Raw genomic sequence first — 22,210 nt, 5'->3', positions numbered from 1 at the left:
TTAGGTGTTGCACCCAATCTTCCTACAATACCCTCAGCCTCAGACTTCAACACTGTCTTGTCTAGTGACCAGAATACTTTGGATGGGACACATTCTCAGCATAGCACTAGTCAGGATGATGTGGTAGGTGTAGAAGAAGCCAACCAAGGGTTTCCTGCTGTACAGCTTGCTGATGCTCAGGTGAGCCAGTCTGTTTTTCCCTAATTATAGTGACCTCGCATTGAGCAGTACTTAGCAGCTGGAACCATCAAGTATGTGCACTGTGGAATTCTAGTGAAAATCTTTGTCCTTGCCTGTCTGCCTAAAGCCTTCATGAAAAAAGGAGGAGCCTTTAAAAAGTACATGGGTTAATTATAAATACAAATTAAGCATCTATAGATACTCATTAAACTGAAGAGTGGCATATAGTTAGTTGTCTCGTATAGCAACATTTTTGTTATTTGGAGATAGAGATTGGCAAAATAACATGACTAGAAAGTTAAATTTCATCATTTCCTATAGTCTTTAGTGCTATGTGAAGACTTGAGCGAGCAGTGGGGAGGCATTGAAGATTTTAGAGCAGAGGAGTAAAGTGCCTGGAACTGTACATGTGGAAATGTTATATGAGTAGCAATGTGTTAAATGGATTGAAGTAGAGAAACTAGAAGTGAAAAGATAAGTTAATGAAATAGTTCACACAAGTGGTAATGAAGCTGTTAGCTTAGATGGTTATGGCTTTGATAGGTAAAGGAGAAATATTGAGGAGATCTTATTTAATTGACTAAATGTAGGGAGTAGAGAACAAAATCCTTTGAAATGTACTTTCTAGTTTGAGTGACCAGAAGGCAGGTGGGAGAGTGGGATATGGATATTAAGACGTGTTATTTTTTCAGGATGAAAGAGACTCGAGCATATTTTTTACTTAGGAGGAATTAGGAAGGTTCTGATCAAAAAAAAAAGGGAAAGGAGGGTAAACTGATAGAGAAAGATTCAGGGAGGGATGAGAAGTGTTGGAATTTAGAGTCATTTATAGAGAGAGATACTTTTTGACATAGAAAGTACTTTTTCCCCTGAGGATGTTTGGGAAGGCAATAAGGACAGTTCATAACTGTAGAGGTAAGTTTGCAAATTGATAGCCTCAACTTTCTCTCACAATAGGAAGTGATTTATGTTAAGAAATGTGTCAGGCACTTTTAAACTTTCTTGAGATTTACTTCTCTAATACATTGGAGTAGTTTTTAGGGATTCTTTCACTTTTTATTAAAAGAGAGAGAGAGAAAAGAAATATTTTTTATGTCTATTTTGGCCTGTATATACATTCATTGTATTTATTAGCATCCAATACACATTTTTAGAGACAACTATACTATTTTACATGTAAGACTCTAAAATCTACCAGAGACATTAATATTAAGTAATACAATAAAAAACTGTGTAAGGTGATTTAGATATATGGAAAGGTTGGAGTGAATGTGAAAGAGAGCCCACCAGACCCCCAGAAGGATTGCCTAATAGTGCTGAGGGTCTAGTTATTTAGAACCTCTTGTGTCCTTAGTAGCCCAGCTATAGGAATAGAAGAGGATTGATCCAAAGCAGATGTAGCAAGAAAAATGAGGTGATGAAATGTAATATACAGTCTTGGAAGTTGCTGAAAAGGAGTTTAAGGCAAGATTATGGAGGGGGGAAAGGAAATCACATAACTTTGGAACTAAAGCATTGGTTGAGTTATCTGCATGGCCAAAGAAGCCATTCAGAATGATAAACTGGGATGGAAAAGAAAAGAACCAAAATGCCGGGTGGGTTTGCAGGATTAACTAAGGGGCATAAGTAGATAACAAAGATTAGGAAAGGTGGAGGATGGTTTGAACCTTAAAGAGGGAAGAGCGTTTCCATTAGGATGAAAGAGCAAATCTAAGAAAGAGTAAACCCAAGAAAGCGTATGCCAAGCAGATATATAAGGGAGAGAAAAATACTTCCTAAGTTTCCAGTGAGGGGTGAATTGTTTGAATTCTCTCATTCTAGGCCTCCATGCTTTCACGAGGGTAGCTTGTTTTCCCAAGCACAAACAAATGAGATGATGTAGAGACAAGTGAAAGTGCAGACTTGAGTTTCATTGCATAAATGTCATTTCTCCATTTTGATAGATTTTTTAAGCTTCAGGAAAAGATCACTAAGTGAGAATGTGTGGTGAAAGAGTTAGTAGGGGGTCAAGGAAAGCTCCGGATAGATAGCATCTATATTTAGGATGTGGAAGGAGGAAAAGGAACCATGCAGCAGAGAAGGAGTAGTCAGAAAGATTATAGTGATCTACTATTGCACACATATAGTTGCTTCTATTTGGGTTACCTCTTAGTAACTATGAAGTTCAGTTAACTAGAGATTTAACCAGAGTGATGTATTAATATTTCCATAGCATATATGATACTTAAAACGTAAAGGAAGTTCTTTGTCAGAAAATGTTATTTTGCAACCAAGTGATACCACTTAAAAATAGACCAGATATTAAAAATATAACATATGAAATGTTTTTATATTAACACAGGAAATTGATACTCTTTTGTGAACCTTTTATAGCATATTGTTATGGAAACAGTAGATATTCAAGCCTTTTTTAAAAGTAAAAAATAGAATGATTTAAACTAATTCACAATTTTATTTACCTTGTACTTTCACTTAAGTAGGATCAAGGCATCTTTGTCCTTATGATTAATTTGAAGATGAGTGGCACATAGTAGGTGCTCAAAAATACTGTTAAGTTTTAAGTAAAATTAGAGCTATATTTATTATACAAGGCCTTTTTTTCCCCCATCACGCTACAGTTAATAATATGTACTGAGGTAGAGTGTAAGAAAAAAGCCACAGTAAATGATGAATTGTTAAGTTGAGGTAATATAAATGTGTTATGTCTTTTAGGTTGTTTTCAAACCTCTTCTGAGTCATACAGGGATCCAGTCACAGGATGCAATGCCTCTCTGCTACCGAATGTACTTTGGAGAACACCTCTCATTTTCAGGAACCTTGGACTGCCTTAGAGCAGATATCGTGGATTCAGACACAGCCAAAGAGAGAAAAGGCAAAAGAGCAAGAAGGTGTCTTACATTATGATTGTTTTTATGTAAAATTTTGTACAAAAGTTATAATACCTGTTTTTTTAACTTTGCTTTCTTCAAGTGCTGATGCGGTAGTAATTTTAATAGCCTAATGAGAAGATAACTTCCATTTAACAGAAACAGTAGCCACATTTCCTTAAAAACCTGTTGATTTTATCAGTACGTTATGAGGCCTATTTTTAGGCATATTTTTGTAAGATGTTAGTACATGTATGAGGGTCAGCCAAAGCACTTATGTTGATAAATACACTTTATTTACTGTTGCAGTAGTTTAATTTTTATGATCTTATGGATTGTAATTTTATATATTATTCTTAGAACTTCCTCCTAACCTCCTTTCTGAGTTGACTTGTAGCAGGTAGTATTTTCTATTAGGAACAGAGTAGAAGTCATGCTGAGAGTATGGACTTGCTTTTCACAATAGTGTGGTACCATTAACAATGACCATGAAAGCTGAAACACTGCAGAAGTGACCTAAATGATTATAAAGATTAATGGGGAAAATTACCTTTGTTTTGTGCCCTGGAAAAATGTTTATCAAAATATTAAAAAGTCTCTTACTGTTTATTATAAATGTATAGGAAAATGAAAAATATAGTAAAACTAATATTTTGTACATACAATTTAAAACCTTAGAAACATTGAAAATTAAGGTGTTTTATTTCTTTCTTAAAAACTCGTCAAAGGGTAGTTTGTATAGTCCTTACCTTCTTATCATCATGTAACTTACAACACAGAATGAGCATCTTTTCTGTGCCTTAGCAAATGTCATACACCATTCTCAGCAGTTTTCAACATTTTACCTTTGCACTTTCAGTGTCATGAAATATCTTCACTAGTTCTTTTTACTAGAAAGGTTTTTGCCAACATCACTTTCTCTGGGATACCTTCATCCTTTTTGCCATGACCACTTCCTCTTTATGCTAGTAAGTTTGCCTTCTCTGAGGTCCTCTAGCTGCATATCTAGAGTTTCTAGAGCAGTGGAAGTGTCAACGTTTTCATACTCAGTTGTTTTCTTCTATAACTCCATTTACTTTTTTAAACTTTATTTTTTATTGAGGTAACATTGATTTATAACATTATATAAGTTTCACATGTACAACATTACATTTATACTTCTGTATACACTACAGCATGCTCGCTGCCAAACGTTTGGTTTCCTTTTGTTACCATGCGTTTGATCTCCTTTACCCATTTTGCTCTCCCCTCCCTTACCTGAGCCCCTTCCCCTCTGGTAACCACTACTCTGTTCTCTGTATCTGGGTGTTTGTTTTTGTTTGGTTTGGTTTATTTATTTTATTATTTGTTTTTTGTATTCCACATGTAAGTGAAATCATACGGTATGTCTCTGTTTGACTTATTTCACTTAGCATAATGCCCTCAAGTTCCATCCATGTTGCTGCAGACAGCAATATTTCATATTTTTTTATGCTGAGTAGTATTCTGTGTCCATTCATCCATTGATGGGCACTTAGGTTGTTTTCATATCTTGGCTATTGTAAATAATGCCATGATGAATATAGGGGTGAATATATCTTTTAGAATTAGTGTTTTTGTGTTATTTGGATAAATACCCAGAAGTAGGAAAGCTGGATCATAAGGTAGTTCTAATCTTAATTTTTGGAGGAATTTCTATACTGTATTCAATAGTGGTACACCAATTTATATTCCCACCAACAGTGTATGAAGATTCCCTTTCTCCACATCCTTGCCCACACTTGTTATTTCTTACTTTTTGATGATAGCTATTCTAACAGACATGAGGTGATATCTCATCATGGTTTTGATTTGTGTTTCTCTAATAATTAGTGATGTTGAAAATCTTTTCATACACCTGTTGGCCATCTATATGTCTTCTTTGGAAAAATATCTATTTAGATACTCTGCCCATTTTTAATCATTTTTTAAATTGAGTTGTATGAGCTCTTTATGTATTTTTTGGATATTAACCCCTTATCAGGTATATCATTTGCAAGTATCTTCTCCCATTCAATAGGTTGTCTTTTCCTTTTGTTGATGGCTTCCTTTCCTGTGCAGAAGCTTTTCATTTAGATGTAGTTCCATTTGTTTATTTTTACTTTTGTTCCCTTGCCTGAGGAGGCATATCAGAAAAATCTTGCAAAGACCAATATCAGAAAGCATAGTGCTTAAGCTTTCTTTCAGGAGTTTTCTGATTTCAGGTCTTACATTCAAATCTTTAAGCCATTTTGAGTTGATTTTTGTGTATGGTGTGAGACAGTGGTCTAGTTTCTTTCTTTCTTTTTTTTTTTGCATATGACTGCCCAGTTTTTCCAACACCATTTATTGAAGAGACTATCCTTCTTCATTGTTTGTTTTTTGCTCCTTTGTCATAAGTTAATTGTGCTTATATGTGTGGGTTTATTTCTGGGCTTTCAATTCTGTTTCATTGATCTGTGTATGTTTTTCTGCCAATACCAGGCTGTTTTGATTAATTTAACTTCGTAATATAGTTCAGAATCAGGGAGCATGATACCTCCAGCTTTGTTTTTTTTTTTTCTCAGGATTGCTTTAGCTATTCAGGGTCTTTTGTGGTTCCATATACATTTTTTGTTCTCTTTCTGTGAAAACTGTCCTTGTGATTTTGATAAGGATTGCGTTGAATCTGTGGATTGCTTTAGGTGATATGGGCATTTTAACAATGTTAATTCTTCTAGTCCATGAGCACAGAATATCTTGCTATTTATTTGTGTCTTCAGTTTCTTTCAACAATGTCTTATGGTTTTTGGTATACAGGTCTTTTACCTCCTTGGTTAAATGTATCCCTAGGTATTTTATTATTTTGGTTTTGATTGTAAATGGGATTGTTTTCTTAATTTCTCTTTCCACTAGCTCATTGTAAGCATATAGAAACAACAGATTTTTGTATGTTGATTTTAAACCCTGCAACTTTCCATTTACTTTTTATTGAATTTCATCACTACAATCTTATTTTGCTTCATTTTCATCTTTGCTGTCCAGTTCCCTCTTACTTAACCATTTTTGTAAAATGTCATGTGGGTTTATCACAAGGAGGCAATATAACTACATACTTTACTGTTTGTGCATGAAATGAAAAACAAATGTGCACTGACCAATCACTGACAGACTTTGACAGAAGTAATGTGGTTGGTCAGTGATCATGATGTATGTCTATTATTTATGTAGTGATTTGTGGACTGAAGAGCTAGCAGCAAGTTTATACTTTATGCAGTAAATTTTAGTTAAAATTTGAACCATGCTGTTGGGGTCTGGTGTTATTTAACTATAAACCATGGTAATTGCATCCATTCACATTGGAATCATCAAATCCAGACACCAAAACATTAATATCTGCTTACACTCCTGGATTAGAGTTTAAAGTCCTGAGTTAAATTTGTATTTCTATTTGCAGTAGCCTACTTTCATGTAAATATATACATACATATAAATATATATTAATATGTAAAAATATATGTGTATATATAAAAGTGGATGTATACACACATATAGTATATGTATCATCAGATATAATTAGGTTATGCATAATTATATATAATATGATTATAGATATTAGATTATATTTACAGCCTACTTATTGGCCTGCTAAATGCCATATAATACTGCTACAGACCAGACCTTCATCTGACCACACTTCCCTTCTTATGTTCCCAAATTCTTTGAGTGACTTTGAACTTACTGTCTTTAGTCTAGCTGAACCTAACATTCCTTTTAATTTTTCTACTATCACACCACCTCTGAGTGCTCTACATTCTTATTACTAGACCATGGTTAGCTTTTATTTCTCAGATCTCCTGTAACTCCACCTTAGATCTTATTTATTAGGAAACTTTTGTCACAGTACACTTTTCCTGGTCATTAATTTTAGTCTTGTCTGGGCTTTTTTTGTAGCACATTGTTCATTCTACTAATTATTGTACCTTACTGTTGGGTTATAGTTTCTTATATAAACATGTATAACTTTCCTAGACCATAAAGCCAGAACAGTTATTAAATCATTTAGCATAAGTCCTGGCATGTAGTATGTCCTCATAAATATTGGTTTCCTTATATCTTTGCTGTCTCCAGTCAAGATAGTTGAACATGTTAGGGGCTTAATAAATATTTAATTTTAACTTTACCCATGTGGCTGCTTTTGCCTTAAATGACTGCTTCATTATGTAGCGAGATTTCTTCCCCCTTTTACTTGAATCTCCTCTGTTTAAGACTTTTTTGCCTCGCTTACATGTTTTCAGTTCTTGTTTTTGTAGTTTTGGATTATTTTAATCTCTTTTGAGTCTCTCTTCTATATTTTCTAATTCTCAAAATCTGATTTTTCCTTCTCTGATTGCACACTTAGCATCGATTATAGGCTTACTCTAAGCTTGTACATTTTCTTGAATTATACCACAGAGTGGAATTTTTCTTATTAAATAAGAAATACTAGTATTCATTAAGGAATTATTAGTCCCTAATTATAAATTCTTTAAGTCAAATTGAAAATATCAAAGAACCTTGGAGGGGTTTTTTCTCCCAATAGAAAAGAATCCTATGTTTAATTTAACCTATGTGACTACACATTCATATTTTACATGGAAGCAGAGGGGAAAATATCTTTTTAAAATTTTGGTGCTTGAGGTTTATTGTTATTAGTAGTTGATTTATGAAAATCTGAGATATTTTGACTTTTTAATATTAAAATTGTCTATAATATTTCTACCTGAAAATTTTTAGATATGCAGAGGATTTGCCAAAATAACTTTTATAGAGGTTTTAAGTCTGTGTGCATTTCTCATTTTTGTTTCAGTTGCTTTTCTTAGCACTTTCAACTTGGCAAAATATGCCAGCAGGGTTTCATTTCAAATAGCAAATCAAAATATATAAAATGTGATGAAATTAAATATATAAACCATATATTTAACAGAAGAGTAGACGATGGTTAAGGAAGATGTTCTAGTTGACCTACTATTGACTTTAAATTCTAAGACCATTGGGGTGTGCCATCAGATGGCAAGAAAAATTATTTTATCATTTCACTGAAAGCATTAAGTCTGATTTTGACTAGTCATAGAGTAAGATCAAGAAGGAAGACTTAAGGCCCAGTTTCCAACTTATGAAAAAGTTGGAAAAACTTATTCTACTTGACCTCTTACTTAAAATTAGTTAAATGGCTTATTCTTCACCTTGGAGATTATTTTGCTAACAAGTTAATAAAGATTGTGTGGTTCTGGGAAAAAAGAAATAAAACCTTGTCATTTTCTTTTTTCATTTTTTCCCACATTTTTAGGCAAGGCCATGTGAATCTTCCTCCACTTGAGTTCAAACCAGCATTGATGTTGGAAACCTTTAGCATCAGCGCTGTTGTAATGGAAAAGTCTGTGTGCACCCCTCAGAACTCTACCAGTGCTCTTTCTTTTCATGATCTCAACAAGCGTTATTACAATACCTTTCACTGCAACTTTACTATTTCCTGTCAGTCAATAAGCCAGCATGTAGATATGGCTTTAGTTCGTCTTATTCATCAATTTAGTACGATGATAGATGACATCAAAGCGACTCAGACTGACATTAAACTTAGCAGATATACAGCTGGATCAGCTTCTCCAACGCCTACCTTCAAAACCAGGAAACATCGGGATTTTCGCTCATCTGACTTCAGCCGCAGTTCTAGAGGAAGTCTTAATGGTGGCAATAGAGTAAATAATGCAAAGAACAAACGGACCAACAATGAGAACAACAAAAAGGAGTCTCGAAACAAAAATTCATTAGGAAGATCTGAAAGAAGAACTTCAAAAGTGTCTAGGAAAGGTTCAAAAGACGTGGTGGATCATATGACTATCCATATGGATGACTCTGACTCAATTACAGTGTCAGAACAAAGTGAGCCTTCAGCTGAGTGCTGGCAGAATATGTATAAATTGCTTAACTTCTATTCACTTATCTCTGATCCAACAGGAATACTGGAAAAATCTTCAGAAACATTTGGACCAGCAGGTAATGGCTATTTTCATATTTAAAAAATTTTCTGTTTAGAATATCAATAATACTAAAAAAGACAAGTTTATTCATCATGTTTTCTTAATGTTATAATTGGATAATTGAAATGCAAAGAAATTGGCAGTCACCCAAGGAGAGAAAATAGTGATGGCGATTAGATATTCTGCTACCCCTTTTTCCCATCCTTCCTAACCCTTACACAGTGTGCTCCTAAAGAATTCACACAGACCTGCTTTCAAACACCTGACTGTACTATTTATTTTCAAATATGACCATGGGAAAATGTTGAAAAATTTAAGAAATCATTTTGGTGGGGAAGAGAACAAAGAGAGCCAGTTTGGAATGTGCAGGAAAGAAAGGGCAGTTGATGTCCTTCCATTTTGCAGTTTTCACGCCTAAACCTATATATTTCTGTTCACTTAAAGGAGTCCGGAGCCCTACAGAGCCAACATGTAAAGTTGTGTTTGAGAATGAACAAGACAGGAACAGTTTGACTAGGACGCAGAGGAAGCGCAGCGTGGCAACTGCTGAGCCTCAGCACGTCACTCTAATAGTATTTGGGGTTGGCATGGTGAGCCGCACGCACCTGGAGGCCGACATCGGTGGGCTAACCATGGAGTCAGAGCTGAAGAGGATCCACGGCAGTTTCACACTGAAGGAAAAAATGAAAGGCAGGTGACATTCTAACCCTGGGGCGCGTTTTTTCTGAAGAAAGCCAGTGCCATGTCTCACAAATTCCTACTTGGCAATTTTTCTTCAGAGAATGGAACTTCCCGTTTATACGGATCAAGAGTGCTCGTGTATATAGTTTCTTTTTCTTATTCTTAACGTTTTTAAAATTCTTGTAAGTATTCTGCGCCAAGTTTTACTTCTGAGATTTAAAATGTCCTTAGGCTGTTTAATGTCATTAGGCTCTTTAGTGCATGAATAGCATGTTAAACTACATATTCAGCATCATTCCAGTTTTGACGTATAATACATATGTATATGTGAATGCATAGAAATAAAAATCTTCAAGGAAATTTTTTAAAAAGTCGTTTGGAACTAGTTTAAATTTCATTGTACCTTTAAAGTTATCTTTTGTCATTGAACGTATTATGAATAAAATGACATTTTAATATGAAGTGCCACTCTGTTTCCAGAATTCATACACTTTTTTTTTTCACACTTTAAGATGTTCTACATCAAAAGATGACTGAGACATGTGCCACTGCTCATATTGGTGGGGTCAATATTGTGCTGCTTGAAGGGATTACACCAAATATACAGTAAGTGTGGTTTTTTTTTTACTATTCTCTTAAACTTGTTTGTTATAGTTTTACAGGAAACTTAAAATTCATTGGATGAATCCCGTGCCTACTAAGTCTTGAGATTTATATTACTTAATGTTGCCAGACACTGTGATTCTGTCACTAAGAACATCACAAATGAAATATTCTCAGAAAACTTATTTATTTCTTTTCTAAAATTGGCCTACTGCCACCCCTCCACCCTAAAACACTGACTCCCGGGACATGTTAAGATTGTGTGACAGGAAAAATGATTACAGTGCAAATTTCAGTTAAACATATGAGATGCAAAAGCTCACATAATTCAAATAGTTAAGTATTTAAAACAAAATTATAGTCAGAGAATATAGACTGTCTCTTGATTTTATCCTAACTAATCATTACCCATATTCATGCTGGGTTTCCAAACTTTATCTTGCCATTTTTTCATTTAAAGAATTTAACGATAAAGCCTATGAGACCCTTCTAATAGTATAGGTAAGCTTTCTGTAGTGAGTATACCATCCCATATTGCTTTTCTTTTGACTCTTTGCTCTCACCTTTTCTTTATATGTTCTATTTGTGGATCTGTCCAAAATTGTTCTGATAATGATTACCTTTATACATGATACTTAGATCACTGTTTGGTTGTCAATACATTTAACCGTTGACTTTGCTTATACACTTGGGAGTATAAAACTTCATTCCTAACTTCCTTTCAGTGGAGCACTTTTATGCTATAACTACAAAATGTATTTTGATAATTTAGATCAGATTTTGAGGATTTGCTCATTCTTAATATTATAACTAGTTAATGTCCTACTATTGTCCCTTAAAGCATCTATCATGCTAAATACTGACTAAATAGAGGATTTGGTTCAATGCTATAAATATTAAATATTAGTTGTAATTTGACTCATTACAGGTCTATTCATAACATTTCAAACATGGGTAATGTGATGACTGTCTTGGGGAACATAAAATGGATGGATGAAATGGATGTCTAAGTCTTGCTGAGGCAGTTTGGACCTGTATATCTAGAACCAAAGAGTATATTTCATTATAGCTGCCTAAATGGTCCAGATCACATTTCCTAAGCAGTCTTTCTAAAGACCAGGAAATTCCAGTAGTTGTGAGACAAGATCTTTTCTGATCATTCAGTATGGGAGGAGAGGGGTATTATTATATAATAATTACAGTCTAAAGGAGTTATCTATCATGGACCAGGAGCCTCCTATACATTATTTTATTTAATCCTCACCACAGTCCTGTTAACTGGGGTGTTTTATCCCCACTTTACAGAACAATAAATCGAGATTCAGAAATATCAAAGTGTTTTCCTAAAATGCTTAAAGTCATACAGTCAGTAAGAAAAGATACCTGAACCTCGTCACCTTCTACCTCACTATGATGCTACTGCACGAAGTCACCACAGACCTTGGGTTTCATGATTCCTTTGTTGAGTCTAAATTTAAAGTATCATGGTCACTTTGACCTATTCAAAAGTACAACAGGGCTTCCCTGGTGGCACAGTGGTTGAGAGTCCGCCTGCCGATGCAGGGGACATGGGTTCGTGCCCCGGTCTGGGAAGATCCCACATGCCGCGGAGCGGCTGGGCCCGTGAGCCATGGCCGCTGAGCCTGCGCGTCCGGAGCCTGTGCTCCGCAGCGGGAGAGGCCACAACAGTGAGAGGCCCGCGTACCGCAAAAAAAAAAAAAAAAAGTACAACAAATTTCTTTAGATGTCTCGTGGGTTTTATTTAGTCTATCCTCTTGAACCAAACATATTTATAAAATTGATTTTTTTTAAAAAGTATTAGTTGATAATTCTTGCCTTTAAAAAAATCTCAAGCCAAGATCCCTTAACTTTTTCATTAAAAAAATAAAAGTTATTAATTACTGCCAAACTCTAGTAGTTAAGACTTTCTGGATTTATTCTTTGGCTTTTCACTTCCAGTTTCAGTGAAAAGGAAATGGAATTTTTAAAAAATAGTTGAAAAGTTTCTTGAAAATTTTAAAAATGGGAAATAAAAGCTTTCCAAATGATTGCTCATATTGTCACTAATTTATGCATGAATGTTTATTTGCTTCCTTTTTGTTTTCCTGCTTTCTCTTGAATCTTCATCTGTAGACTGGAGGATTTTCCTACATCTCCTACAAGCACAGCCAAACAAGAGTTTCTGTATGTCATTATTATTCTTTTTCATGGACTTTGTGATTAACATAGTATTGAATAGTTTTAAAGATAAAATATTTAGATTATCTGCATGGCTGTGAAAGTATGTAGTTATTATTTTGTAGCTTTAATATAGATCCTTTTATAGATTAAAGTTTACTGATTTTCAAGGAAAATACACAGGTAAGGACTACCTTTTTGGTAATTCATACATTGTTTTATTGTTGAAAGATTGTAACACTGTAGTTGTGTGTTGCTTTGTGCTTTTTAAAGACCTATTACAAACCCTTGTTAACGTTTGATGTGATAATAGAAGCTAAAATTTTTAACTTTGCATGAGTTTTCACAAATTTTCAAAACTAATTATTAAAACACTAATATATGAAATAATAATTCTGTCTTTAAGATGGAGAGAGTTCACTGCTCTATTGTCAGCTTTTATGTATGGCTTTTACTGTGTATCCTTTTGTATTTTGACGGGCTTTATTTGGCCTGTGTATATCTGATATTTTGTGGTAGTGATATATTTAAATACTTGTCACATGAGTCTTACCACCATGACAGTTTAGTATGTTACTTAGGACGGATATTTTCTTTCGACCTTTTCTATAAAATTTCAGTATGCTGAATAAATAGATGAATCTGCATATTTTGTTCCAGGCTGGTAAGATTATCAATACCTGGTGAGATTTGTTTCATTGTGCATTGATAACAGGCCATAGTCAAAACATCATCAATCAGCAACCCTTTGTTGGGATTATCTGTGATCTATGTCACTTCATCAGCCAACTAGAAGTACTAAAAAAGAATAAATGCACTAATATTAAATTAGAAAATTGATTGTTTTTGGAAGCCACTCTTCCATATTAATATCATCATTAATAACAACAGGTATAAAAAAATAGCTAATTCCACTTTAGTAGTTATAGTAGCTGGAGAAGATTTATTGTTTCTCTCTTTTTTATCACTGAGTTCTCTGGATGTATAATAAAAAAAAAAATCAGTACTGTATGACTTTAGAGAGGATGCTATTTAATGGCTGAAGATCACATCTTTATCCACTCAACTAATTAGGTTATTAGGTTGCATATTATGGCCTGCACACTGTGTTAGGTTTCAGAGATGGAACAGTAAGCAAGTGAGAGGTAGTTCCTGTCATAATATCACTTATAGGACCACTCCCTCCTTTTTTAGGCCTTCCTGCTGAGAGAGTTAACACGTAAGGTACAATTGCCAAATGGGAAAGAAAGCTCCAATGATTTTTAATAGTTAACTGAATTACACGTGATCCCAACACTCTCTGTCCACATTGTAAAGATTTCCAGGCAAAACTGAACTGAGGCAGGCAGCATGGGTCAGGGTACATAAATTAGTTTACCTCCTTTTCCTGCCTTTAAAGTCTGGGCCTGCAAGATCAAGGAGGTGGGGTGGGGGTAGAGATAGAGTAGCGATAATGAGGCCCCAAAGTAAATCCTCAAACTCTCAACCGGCACTACAAGGATGGCTGGCCTACTTCAAAGGCCCTGTGGCCTGGACACGGGAAGAAAAAGAAGATGCGGAAAAGTCCTTGCCTGATTAGGCACTGTGGTGGTTATAACAGGCTCACAGTGGATCTGCCCTCCCACCACTGCCAATGAATTCTTGAGCCAAGCTTCTTGGTCACTTGCCGTGAACTTTTTACATATATGAGGCATGCCTGGCATGCTACAAGTTTTTATAGTCTTCTCTTTAAAAAGACTGACCACTTCTTTCCTGTGTAAAAGTCTTATATATGCTACATGTTTTTTGATCTAGATTAAGTGACAGCTCTTTTAAGAATTAAAATAGATAATATATGAATATATAATTATGAATAGATAAATCTGAAATTATGAATAGATAATTCATACTGGCAGCTTCTAAATTGTTTAATTCCTCATTCTGGGTCTCCTTACATCTTTAACATGTACAGTTTGACAAGAGTTAATCAGACATCCTCTACAGTGTCTGTCTCAGTTTGATCAGTGTAGGACTATCCTGTTGTCTAGCTCCAAGGAACATTACTCACGCTGTAGTCATGGGCATCATTTACATAGCCTACAGTGTGATGGTGCCCTCTGGAGTTGGGCAACACAGAGCCCCCGACGTCCTTAACATCAAAATTTCCACTGGAAATACCACAGTAGGATCTACAGTAGGAGAGCAGTCAGCCCCATAGCTTTCTATTCTGACATTTGGTGTATAACTGAAAATCAAGGATTGTGTATGTGCTTATATAATCACAAGTAATATTTAAGCAGACTTCTATAGATTATAAAGGTAAAATAGTAAGATAGGTGTAGAATTTCTTGACTGTCATGATAACAAGACTTCTTTGTAAATGTATGCTTAGTTTCATTCAGTAGGTGAATACTGTTCACAACTAGAAAGCCCTTTGCATTTTAGCACCATCTGAGTGTTCTGGCTCATGATGAAATTGAATTTAAAATGGAATCTCATTGATGATAAATAGTAGCTTTATTTATTAAAATAGTTAAGATTCAAAATTCAGTAACTAGTCAGCATCCTAGAATCTATATTCATGCTAGCTAGAACAATTCCATAGATTACTTTTTTCTTTTTCTAGTCAGTGATAGTCTTTGAGAAATAGTTTCCTTTGAAGAAGAAAGCAAATATAGTTCTCTAGTAACCATTTTTGAATTTTGTATAATACCTGGATTTCACTATCTGTAAATAATCAAAACTTCTAATAGAACCACTGTTACGCTTCTCGAGGTTTATTCTAATAGAAGTTAAATGTAATGAATGGATGATTCCTTAGGTCCTTGAGACTGTAAATAAATTCTCGGTGAATCCTCTGTAGCCTAAGTAGAGATAAATGTGTGTGAACTGACATGTAGTTAATATGAAATTTGCATTTTGTGTGTTTTGCTAAATCTGTTGTCAAGCATTCTTTGCTCATTTGAAAGATAACATATATGTTAAAAGCTTTCCTTTTACTACTGGGCCTTTAGTGGTGCAGTTCATTGACATGAACCTTTCCACTGTGTGTGTCAAGACTGCTTCATCATGGCTTTTACATACATGATTTATCACGTGATATCTGTGGAATTCCACAGTTGTATTGAGTCATTCTTCTGCTGTACTTCTTTCTGCTCATTCATTTCACAAAATTCAGTGAGTGTCTACTATGTTTAAAGCACTGTTCTAGGCATTGGAAAGAAAGAACAAGAAATCAAGAAAGACAGTATTTCTATTTTATATCTGTACCAGTAAAGCTTACCAATTTTTAATTAAGTAGTAGTTACTCATTATGAATTGGACTTCTATCATTTCTTTGCTACTCACTGAAAATAAAAATGGAAAATGCAAGTTAAATTTCTTCCTTCTCATTGATTTCTTTTAATATATTGGATGATTGTTAGGTTAGTTTCTTTGGCTGATTAGATTTTAAGAAGTATAGTGAGTGTTTGTTTCTCTTCTTTTAATTTTCACTGTTTATATTTTCTTAGTGGTTGTACAGATGCCTAAAATATGTGGAAGAAAAACAGAGTTCTGAATGGGGAAAAAAATCAAAATGGGATTTTGTGTGTTGTATATGTGTAATATGTCAGTGTATTCTCTTCCATGTAAGCACATATATACATTCTTCTGTAAACTCTTTATTAAACAGAATAATATTCAGTACAAACAGTATAAAATGTATGTCCATATTTTTAGAAAACATTATTTCTTTAGTGTGATTTAAATGCATGAAAAATCTGGTAATTTACTTCATTGAATGATTTAAAAACATTTGTCTTGCTCTCAATATACTTTTTCAAAGTTTCTCTTTACTTGGCCATATTTTAATGATCCTCCTTCTCTTTTAATAGAACTGTAGTGAAATGTAGTATTGCCAAGTCCCAAGCCCTCTACAGTGCCCAGAGGGGGTTGAAGACTAACAATGCCGCGGTGTTCAAAGTAGGAGCTATCAGCATCAACATTCCCCAGCACCCTGCCACCTTACACAGCATGATGGTTCGAAGTTCTCACCAGCTATCTAAGCAGATCTCAGATCTCATCAGACAACCTTCTACAGTGTAAGTTATTTATTCAAGATCTGTGATTCTATATAGTATTTCATGTCATTCTTTGCTGTGTTAACAATAGTTTGGAGGAAGACAGAAGGTTACATCTAAGTAGTGACTATTATGGATAGTGGGGCAGGTGAAAAGTAGCTAAACATGATTGTGGGAGAATCATATTCTGGATATCATTAAAGTACTATGTCACAAATGCAATTGCGAGTCGTTCATATTGCATCAGTAAAGCTTAAGAGATCCTAGAGATTAGTGGACATTATAACGTGTTACTAATAAAAGGCAAATTCTAGGATTGTAGCAATATTTCTTTACTTTGAACTCACTGAAATTTGTGAGTGCATAGATTTATAAAGTTGCAGTGGCCATTTATGTCCCATGCATGGTTTTGTGCTGACCTCTATGTGAGATTATTGTACATGGTTCAAGGCAGGATTTGAATATACCATTTAAATATTTTAAAAGGCAGTAAATGGGGCCTTTGCCCAGTAACCTTTATTCCCTGGGTCTGCATTGCCAAGCTTTCTTCCTGGTCTCCAAAGTTATAGCTAATTAATAACTAATAAAAATATAAGTAAAAGGTAAAAATTTGTCTTGTTATGTTTCCTTTTTCCTAACCTGTAAGGTAGAAAAACACTAGTGTGTATTTTGACAGTGTCTTAAAGCAGTGATTTTTCCAGTTGTCCTATCTAGATCTTTAATTCTGATGTAATATTAATTCATGTCTGGTTGACTAAGTAGTAATAATTTAAACATGTTTCTCCTGTCTCTGGAATATGGAATCCAGAATGTGTACATGAGCCTTAGTTATAAAATACCCTAAGGAATTTTTCCTTATTAGAATGTATTGGCAGTGGAGTGGAGTAGTTAAAAACAAAAAGACTCTAGAGTCAGATTGACTGAGTTCAAAACTGATTTCACCACTTTCTCGCTATACTTCATTTGTAAAATGGAGATAATGGTACCTAATCAAAGGGTTTTGTGAGATAAATAAATTATATGAAATACACAAAGCAATAAGAATAGTACCTGGCACATAGTAAGCACTCAAATAATTACTGCTGTTGTTGGTGTTGGTGTTATTATTATTAATAGTGCTAGTAATAGTAATAGTATTAACAATCAACAGTAGAGTGCACAATGGTTAAGTCATGGAATTTGGAATCAGAAAACCTCCAGTTTCACATTAATGATGTGAATGGCCTTGGCAGTGTAACGTTCAGTTTATATTGTTATTACTTCATCTTGTTTACTTTTCTAGATCATCATTTTTCAATGGCTGTTCTGAGGAAGTCTTAATATGACCTGGTATTAGAAAGAAAACATCTGTTCATAGTTTATTTTTGCTCTTTTACATTGAGAATACCAATTTTATACAATTTTTACTTTTATACAATTTAAATTTTATTAGTAGCTGTTCTAATTGTCTTTTTTAAACTTCTTTTTTGTTTTGCTCTATAGCCCACAGCCTGTAAAAGAAGATATTGCAACCCCCCTACCTTCTGAAAAAACCCCAACAAGTGTTAATCAAACTCCTATTGAAACAAATGAATTTCCTCAGCTACCAGAAGGTTTAGAGAAGAAGCCTATTGTCCTTAAATTCAGCACCATGTTAGATGGTATAGCCATTGGAGCAGCACTTTTACCATCTCTGAAAGCAGAATACAAGATGGGAAGAATGAGAAGTCATGGAATGACAGGTAACATTGAAGTTTGAATTCATTCTTAAAATTTATGACTGGTTTAAGAAATTAGTAATATTTTGGTGAAACAAATTTAGTTTTATAGATTTTTTATGAAAATTTAAATAATTTTAATCAAAACACTTTTAAATTTCATTAACGATGTTTTTCATTCAGTCAAGTAAAAATAGCAATACACTTCCTTGAATGACCAGCATGGACCCTGCTTTCATTTGAACTCTTTAGAGTTATCCACTCTTTAGAAACCATTTCCAACTTAAACTTGAATTGAATACATTTCTACAAGTTGAATACATTTCTACAAGTTGAATACATTTCTACATTGTTAGGTTCTTATAGCCTGAATAACTTGGTTTATTTTCACATTGAGTACATTTAGCTTAAATCAGAGGTTATTTGACTTCTTCAAAATAGCTATTTTTATAAGATTTTGTGATCCTTATATATCCTCTCCAAAAGCACTTTGCTGTTGTATTTTTATTCTGAAATGTATCATGTATACAAAAGTATATCAGTTACATTCACACAGTTTATAGAACTGTAAACTCACCCACCGATTACACATCCTAAGAATTAAAACATTACCAGTACTTTGAAGGCTCCTTCAATGAATATTATTACTATCAGATAATAGTCCCCATGAGTGCTTGGTTAATAATCACTATCATGAATTTTGTGTTATCCATTCCTTTGCTTTTCTTTATAGTTTTATTACATAGACATATACTCATAAATGACCAATTTTGTTGTAGCCTGTTTTAAACTTTATTCATGTGGAGTCCCACTAATGTATATTTTAACTTGGAATTTTTTTGTTGCACATTTTCTTTGATTTATTTATATTCATCCATGTATCTTTGGTTCATTCATTTTTCAGTGAAATATAGTAGTCCGTTAAGTGGTTATATCACAATTTATTTATCTATTCTGCTATTGATGGACCTTTGCCTCATTCTATTTTTTTGCTATTACATTTGTTCTCATACACATCTTCTGGTACATATGTGCAAGAGTTTCTCAAGGATATGTACTTAGGAGTGATACAGCTAGATTATAGGGTAAATGCATCTTCAACTTTACTAGGAAATATAAAACTGTTTTCCTTAGTGTTTGTGTCCACCAGTTTTTACCCTCCTATCAGTATTAGATTGGAGTTCCCACTGTTCTGCATCTTTGTCAACACTTGGTATTATCGACTTTAAAATTATTGCTTGTCTGGTAAATGTGGAATGGTATCTCATTGTACTTTAATTTATGTTTCTGTAGTTATTAATGGAGCTGAATTTTTAAATATGATTAAGGGGTCCTTATATGTTTTCTTATATGAAACACCTGTTGATGGTTCTTGTTTGTTTTCTGTCCATTTGACCATTGAGTCATTTGTATTTTTCTTGGTTCACAGAAATTCTTTGTATGTTTTGTATATTAAACCTTTGATGTTATATGTTCAACATATATTGTCACCCAGTCAGAGACTTATTTCACTTTTTGGTCTTTTGATCAACATATACTCTTAATTTTAATGTAACTGAATTAATATTTTCTTGTTTTATTGTGTACTTTTATGTCTTGAAGAAGACATAAAAATATAAATTTTTATATCCTTCTGTTCCCAGGATCATGAGAAGATTCTCTCATATTTACTGTTAAACATTTTGAAGTTTTGCTTTTCACATTTAAGTTCCTAATCTGTAAGGAATTGACTGGTTTTTTCTTCAGTTTGGTATGGAGTAGTATGCATAACCAGTTATCTCAGCATGATTTATTGACTAATCTGTTCTTTTTTTCAGTGATAGATAATCCAACTTTATCATCTGTTAAGTGTTTATGTATATGGGGGTCTATTTCAGAGATCTCTATTGTGCCTCAGTGGCCTGTTTGCACCAGTGTCATACTGATACTTGACTTTTCCTTTTTTTAGAAGTTGTCCTGGTTATTTTTGTTTATTTGCTCCTTCAGATACATTTTAGAATCAGTTTGCCAAGTTCCCTGAAAAAGCCTGCTTGGATTATTTTAGAAATTGAGTTGAATCTATAGATTTACTTGGGGGAGAACTAAAAATATTGATTTTGAGAACTGACATAGTATTTAACCTTCTTATTCCTGCATATGTCTATTTCTCTGTTTCTTTAGATCTTCTTCAATGTTTTTTTATAAAGTTTAAAATTTTTCAACTTAAGGTTTTTGTTTATCTGTTGCAAGATATGTTTATTTACTTAGATACCTAGACACCTTATGTTATTGTTGTTATTACAAATGGTATATTTTATAAATAGCATTTTAAACCAGTGGTGGTATGTACAAATGCACTTGATGTTAATCTTATACTCAGCAACCATATTAAACTATTTTTATTATTGCTAATAAGATTCTGTGGAGTTTCCTAAGTAGATATTCATACCATGTGCAAATAATACTTTTGTTTCTTCCTTTCCAGTCTTTATGCCTTTTTACTTTTCTTATCTTACTATGTCTCTACTACCAAGTTCAGTAAAAGGAGTACTGTTGGCATCCTTGTTTTACTCATATTTTTTAAGGGAATTAATATTTCACCAGTGAATATGATGTTTGCTGTAGGTTTTTGCTGGGTTATTTTTATCAGGTCAAGATAAGTTACTTTTATTCCTAGTGTGCTAAGAGTTTCTGTGAATGATTGGCAAATACTTATTATTGGATACTTTTTTCTGCATCTGTTGAAATTAAAATATTTTTTCTCCTTTATTTTATTAACATGATAAATTACATTAATAATTTTAAAAACACATATACATATATGTGAATACATACATACATGTATGTATTTTTGTATGTATGTGTATGTATTTATTTCTGCCCTCTAGCATTTTAGGTTTTCTTTATTGAGAGGGATTTTTCTGAACATCTTATCAGAAACAGAAGCACTTTAAAGTGAATTTCCATATTTTGCAGTCAGAAGTGTTGGGCCTTCAGGTATTGGGCTAAATGGCTCTTCTTGTCTGTTTATTCAGGGCATCCATGAAATAGAAGAACCAAAAGAAGCAGCAGATCAAAAGCCAAATAGTCAGTTTGGAACTAGGAAGATATGAATATTTAGGAGCAAAGAAAACATATTGTCAAATATCTAGTCAGATAACAACCCATAATTCTCCTTGCAATAAAGGAAAGGGACAAAAACAGTAGAAAAAAAAAGGCTATACTAGTGATAAGGGATGACCTGAGGCCTAGTATTACTTCAGTCTGTGTTTTTATTTGGTAATGTTGGTGGTGGTAATAGTAGTGGTAGCTACTGTGGAGGGCAGCCCGCACCCCTTGCAGCCTGCAAGCCATAGTCAATGACTCTGCCTGGTGAGTAAGAGGAGATCAGAGCAGTTGTGACCTATCTGGCCTTTCACGGTTGCACCAGTTGGTGAGAGAGCGTGTTTCTGTTTATGGGTAACTCATTCCAAGTATAAACGTTACTGTATAGTGAGTGAATATAGTGAATGTGACATATAGGAGGTGACCTTTAATTAGTATGTGGAAGAAAGAGAATTATTTCTGGCACAATCGAGAATACTAGGAATATATAATAAATTTTAAATGTAGGCAAAATAGGCTGTTTAATGTTTGAGTGGAGAGAATTGCTTATGTACAGAACAGTATCAGTAGATTTGATTGGTTGGAAAGGAACATGCACATATACATTAGACAGTATATGTAATAGGCAATAATAGATCTTGATTTTAGCAAAGTTTCTGCTACGCCTTAATGCCCTCAATAAATAGTTGGAGAAATATAGCCTGAATAAATAGTACAGGTTGTGTATTTATAATTGTTTGAACAACTATATGCCAAATTGTTGATTTAAGTGTTTAGAACCAACAGTAAACTAAAACTCAGACCATATTCTTATTTGGAGTATGGTCCCATTATTATTGTTAAGGTCAAAGATACATGTTTTGTAAAATTTTATACTCGACGAA

The 22,210-nt window shown here is 33.8% G+C and overlaps 1 protein-coding gene across 8 annotated transcripts in view; it reads left to right on the top strand.

The window, feature by feature from the left end:
- BLTP1 (bridge-like lipid transfer protein family member 1) overlaps positions 1–22,210 on the top strand; it is a 207,902-nt gene that overhangs the window by 124,042 nt on the left and 61,650 nt on the right. For 7 of the 8 annotated variants that reach the window (XR_016393200.1, XM_089911536.1, XM_089911537.1 and 4 more), the window contains 8 exons: positions 5–180; positions 2,893–3,068; positions 8,353–9,059; positions 9,488–9,733; positions 10,237–10,330; positions 12,461–12,511; positions 16,360–16,566; positions 18,028–18,266. Coding sequence is in view for 7 of the 8 variants with exons in the window: in XM_089911536.1 (XP_089767662.1) it covers positions 5–180; positions 2,893–3,068; positions 8,353–9,059; positions 9,488–9,733; positions 10,237–10,330; positions 12,461–12,511; positions 16,360–16,566; positions 18,028–18,266 (1,896 nt within the window). In the remaining variant the exon portion in view is untranslated. The remainder of the gene's footprint in view (positions 1–4; positions 181–2,892; positions 3,069–8,352; positions 9,060–9,487; positions 9,734–10,236; positions 10,331–12,460; positions 12,512–16,359; positions 16,567–18,027; positions 18,267–22,210) is intronic. The other variant, XM_089911538.1, reaches the window with a different exon arrangement.

Source organism: Delphinapterus leucas, chromosome 5, assembly GCF_059928025.1.
Source record: "Delphinapterus leucas isolate spDelLeu-1000000601 "Yukka" chromosome 5, BTC_Dleu_Yukka2, whole genome shotgun sequence".
Lineage (NCBI taxonomy): Eukaryota > Metazoa > Chordata > Mammalia > Artiodactyla > Monodontidae > Delphinapterus > Delphinapterus leucas.
This window is presented reverse-complemented; position numbering and strand designations above follow the sequence as displayed.